Consider the following 4,908-nt stretch of genomic DNA (forward strand, 5'->3'; position numbering starts at 1 on the left):
ATATTAAAAATAAATTTTAAAAATTAAAAATATTATGTTGATATATTTTCAATAAAAAACTAATTTAAAAAGTAATTTTCACTATACTTTCAAACATACACAAAAAAAAATAAGGTTATTGAAATTGTGTTTGGTTTTTGTAGGAGAGATGAAGGGTCAAAGATAAAAATAAAAAATAAATATGTTTCTAGTCAATTTTAAATGAGTTTTTGTACTACTAAAAGAGGTATAAAAAGACATTCTTTTTATATTTATTATCTATATTGCTTTTGTTTTAGGATAATAATTCAAGTCATGTAATTATATAAAAAAAATAGTGTACTATTAATTACTAAGTGATTTGATAAAATAAAAAATTATTATTTTTTTGACCATTGTTAGAGAAGAGGACGACAGAAGGCGGAGAGATTATTTGTGTTTTTTTCAAGATAAAAAAATTAAAAATAAATTTTAAAAATTAAAAATATTATGTTGATATATTTTCAATAAAAAACTAATTTAAAAAGTAATTTTCACTATACTTTCAAACATACACAAAAAAAAATAAGGTTATTGAAATTGTGTTTGGTTTTTGTAGGAGAGATGAAGGGTCAAAGATAAAAATAAAAAATAAATATGTTTCTAGTCGATTTTAAATGAGTTTTTGTACTACTAAAACAGATATAAAAAGACATTCTTTTTATATTTATTATCTATATTGTTTTTGTTTTAGGATAATAATTCAAACCATGTAATTATATAAAAAAATAGTGTAATATTAATTAATTACCAAGTGATTTGATAAAATAAAAAATTATTTTTTTTTGTATTTTTTAAAAATTATTTTTGATATTATCATATCAAAATGATTTAAAAATATTAAAAAATTAATTTAAAATAAAAAAATAAAAATTTATTTTATTTATTTTAAAATATAAAAATAAAGAATATCTCAGCATTGAGATAAATATAAATTATATTTTTTGAGATTGTGATGTACAAGGCAATATGGGTTGCCATCATTTTGCAAGGTGGTTGCCATCATTTTGCAAGGAAAAGCTTTAGAAACTTGTGTGAGATTTTTAAGAACACGACAAACATAATTGATGACCCATGTAGGAAATTAAGAAATTCAACTATCTTATCAAACTATGCTTAAAGTGATCAATATTAAACTCTGGTGGACACTTTATCATGGAGATTCAAGCCGAGCACCAAGAATCCATGGAGATCAACTTGGAATTGTCCAGACATCAATACGTCATCACTTGCGTATTTCCACTTTGCTAATATTCTTAAACAGAGTTTTGTTTTGTCATGAAACTATGAAAGCAATCCTTGAACTTTTTGGTTTTTAGGTTTCTGCATAGTATTTTGTCTTCCACTTTGTATTTCAACCCTCCCTGTAATTGGATCCAGTTCATGTCTTATAAAATTATAACGATAAATGCATTGAAATTGAGATGTTGAATGAAAAGTTAGTTATAAAACTCGGATTGAACTGATGGTTCATTTAAGACTTGAATAGCAGATAATTATTATCCTTTTAACTCATGATCCAGGCTAAATTTTTGGTCAAATTTTAAAACTATGTTAGAAATTCCTCCACCATTTGATTGATGATGGATTTGATCATAAGAGTCCCACCTTTGGATCCACTGATCAATATGTTAGAGATCTGCATTTAAGTGGATTTAGCACAATTCATTATGAAAATATAGTAGACAGTGTTACCCAAAAAAATAATGGTTAGAGATGGAATTTTGGTAGTAAGCTAGGGAGAAAGGGAGAATCTGGTGAAATAAGGTGGCTGTTATTCAAATATTGATAATGTTAGGGACAATATAGCAAAAGCTACAGGGAAATTGTTGATTATAAAAGGCAACGGGCTATCAAAACAAAGCACATCGATCATGGCAGAGGAAGTGAAGGTTTTTAGGTCATGGGCAAGTCCATTTCCTTTGAGAGTCATCTGGGCACTGAGATTGAAGGGTGTTAAGTTTGATGTCATATGTGAAGATCTCTTCAACAAGAGCCCTTTGCTCTTGCAATATAATCCTGTCGAAAAGAAGGTTCCTGTGCTTGTCCACAACGGTAAAGCCATCTGTGAATCACTAGTCATTCTTGAATACATTGAAGAGACATGGAAGCAAAGTCCGTTGTTGCCTGAAGATCCTTACCAGAAAGCCAATGCTCGTTTTTGGGCCAAATTTAGTGATGACAAGGTAGTTATGTGGGTGCTATGCCCTTTCCAAAACAAACAGAGGTTTTTATACGGACTAATTCCTCACTAGTTTCTTAACTTTGTATTCGGTTTACTTGTGGTTGCAGGTCTTCCAGTCAATTAAGTGGGATGTACTCTTGAAGGAGGGAAAAGAGCAAGAAGAAGGGATACTTGCATCCTTGCAGAACTTGAGATATTTAGAAGAAGAGCTAAGAGGAAAGAAATTCTTCGGTGGGGAGGCAATTGGACTAGCAGACCTTGCATTAGGATGGCTTGCTTATTACATTAATATCTTTGAGGAGGTAGTAGGTCTAAAACTGGTGGACCAGGAAAGATTTCCATCCTTAGTGGCATGGATGCAAGAATTTGCAAATGCTCCATTCGTCCATGGAAGCTGGCCCGATAGAGACAAGCTGGCTGAAAAGTTTGTTGCCATGCGCGAGGCCAGTCTTGGAAAAGAAACACATAAATGAATGGCTTGTGCTGTTTCATTTGCAGACCTTTAATGCTACTAGAAAATAAGAATAATGCAGAAAACAAGCAAATCGCCGTTGGTAGTGATTCCTGCTATTGTTAGTTAATTCTCTGTGGTGAGCTGCTGTTTCATCCTGAGGTCTACGACCAGAAACTTGTTATTGTCTCTGGTATGTTATCGAATGAAGGCAATAATAAACTTGTTCATTTTATTAGTTACAGATGAACTACAAATTCAATCAGCAAGGCATCCTTGAATCATACACCCTTTTCCTCTGCCACGATGTACAAGATATTCCGGACTATTTCGGTATTGCAGCTAGGCCATCTTCGTTGCTGTTTTATAGCATATCCATAACCAGGAAGAAAACAATAAGTAGTTCAATATTAGACATACCTCTATTGACTTCATATAATGGGTAGAGTACCGTGATAAAAAAACGGGTAGGTATAACACAATCCAAACTTTCCTCAGTTCCTGGCCACACTTTCCCAGGCACACTGACAGATTTTTGTTCTGTGTATGATGCAGCCAAACCATTAAAAATCGGTTCAAAGGGATGCATGGGGTCTTGTCCCGGAAGACACAAAGGCGAGGGTGTTGAAAAGTGCTGACATGGAATTCAAAGCAGTTTTCAGCACTTCAGGGGAGCAACCTGGTCTCACCATTTTTTTCACCTGAGAAGAGATGCACATCCAAACTGAACATTGAACAAACAATAGAAAGACACAAAATCGCGAACAATAATCACATTCAGATTTCAAAAATTCTGATAATTGGATCTAAATGACAGCACTGATGACTGATCCAAAAAAGGAAAAAAAAACATTTGGTATTATTTATGTGCACGCTATACATGGTTATAGAGAGCAAAAACTTACCATGTCAAGATATGCATGCAACTTCTTTATTTCCTTGATATATTCTTGATCTTCTGTTAAAATACCATGGCCGCAAGCCTTCTTGTCTGATCCCGCTCCATCCAGTTGAACAGCACCAGTTTTCCCATGGACATTGTCAACTGATCTTCCAGCAACTGCTTCAGTTATCTGTTAACAACAAAATGCTGTCACAAGCAGCAGAAATGAAATACATTCTTCGCATGGTTCAAGACAACATCTTGCTCTTACAATAATATCAGTTAGCATATAAGCCAGACTGAAGCCACTACCTTTTCAAGGTCCATCATCAAAGAATCCAACTTCCCGACACTAGAATTCCACGGTTGCATGACCCAATTCCACATAAATTTATGTAAGAATTGTTTACTACTTCCTGGTCCAGTTGGCCAGAAGCTTCTAAACAGCTTGGTTTATCATTCTTTTTCAATAATTCATGTCCCCATCCTAAAGCATATAGTCAGACAAATGACCTTAACATTAACGTATCTGACACTGTCCAACCATTCAAATGAATCATTTGAGGTAGAAACAACTCCTTGATTACCTTTACCTATGTTGTACATTAAACTCTACGATAATCTCTCATTCTCTAGCAATATGACAAAGAAGAACCAAGTTCAAAACGTTTGAAAACTATTACTATTAGTAAGTTACAACCAACATAAACTTCACCAAAAATCATACTTCCCTGTGTTTATCAAGATTTTCATTTCAACTAAAGCTCTAATCTTAAAACAACAAAACATAGTAAAGCAAGTCAAATGAACAGAAAATCCTAAGCAATTGTCTAAAACAAACAAATCCCAGAAATAAAATAACATAGATACATGATAAACTAACAAAGCATACCATGTCTATCTCCTCTAGTTGAGCAAAGTTGAGTTCCTTGTCTTCCACCTGCAGAATAAAAAATAATTGATGATGTTCACTGGGAAGAAACTACATAACAAAAAAAAATGAAGACCCTTTTGGTTGTAAAACAGTATCAAACAACCAAATTTGTTGCTAAACTTTTCTGGGATATGAGACTTACCCGTGTTTCAGTTGAGCCACAGCCTTGCAGCGAAGAAGACAAGGAATCCATTCTGTCTTTGAACTGTTTTCTTACAAACTGCACGGGAAAATAAACAGCTATGGGTAAAGTACATGTTGACCCCTGTAGTCTTATAAATATTTTACTTGAACCTCTATTTTTTAGTTTTTCAATTTAAAGTATTGTTTTAAAAATGTTTCATAACTTGACTGCTTATAGTTAGTTTCTAGCTAATAGAGGACCTACCTTACAAACAATACAATTTTTATGGGTTTTAATCAAGGCAGACAATAAA

The 4,908-nt window shown here is 32.9% G+C and overlaps 2 protein-coding genes across 2 annotated transcripts; one reads left to right on the plus strand and one right to left on the minus strand.

Annotated features, from left to right (window-relative positions):
• Positions 1 to 1,865: 1,865 nt before the first annotated feature.
• On the plus strand, positions 1,866 to 2,892 carry LOC105110964 (probable glutathione S-transferase). Its single transcript, XM_011006181.1, has 2 exons — positions 1,866 to 2,204; positions 2,311 to 2,892. The coding sequence occupies exons 1-2, from the start codon at positions 1,893 to 1,895 to the stop codon at positions 2,674 to 2,676; spliced, it is 678 nt and encodes a 225-aa protein (XP_011004483.1). The 5' UTR covers positions 1,866 to 1,892; the 3' UTR covers positions 2,677 to 2,892.
• Positions 2,893 to 3,042: 150 nt separating this feature from the next.
• LOC105110965 (pyrophosphate--fructose 6-phosphate 1-phosphotransferase subunit alpha-like) lies at positions 3,043 to 4,703 on the minus strand. The gene is made up of 4 exons (XM_011006182.1): positions 4,614 to 4,703; positions 4,430 to 4,477; positions 3,560 to 3,727; positions 3,043 to 3,355 (listed from the first exon to the last, which is right to left on the minus strand). Exons 1-4 carry the CDS (start codon positions 4,662 to 4,664, stop codon positions 3,230 to 3,232), a joined length of 393 nt encoding a protein of 130 aa, XP_011004484.1. The 5' UTR covers positions 4,665 to 4,703; the 3' UTR covers positions 3,043 to 3,229.
• Positions 4,704 to 4,908: the final 205 nt, after the last annotated feature.

The sequence above is a fragment of the Populus euphratica genome, unplaced genomic scaffold, assembly GCF_000495115.2.
Source record: "Populus euphratica unplaced genomic scaffold, PopEup_1.0 scaffold270.1, whole genome shotgun sequence".
Taxonomy (NCBI): Eukaryota; Viridiplantae; Streptophyta; class Magnoliopsida; order Malpighiales; family Salicaceae; genus Populus; species Populus euphratica.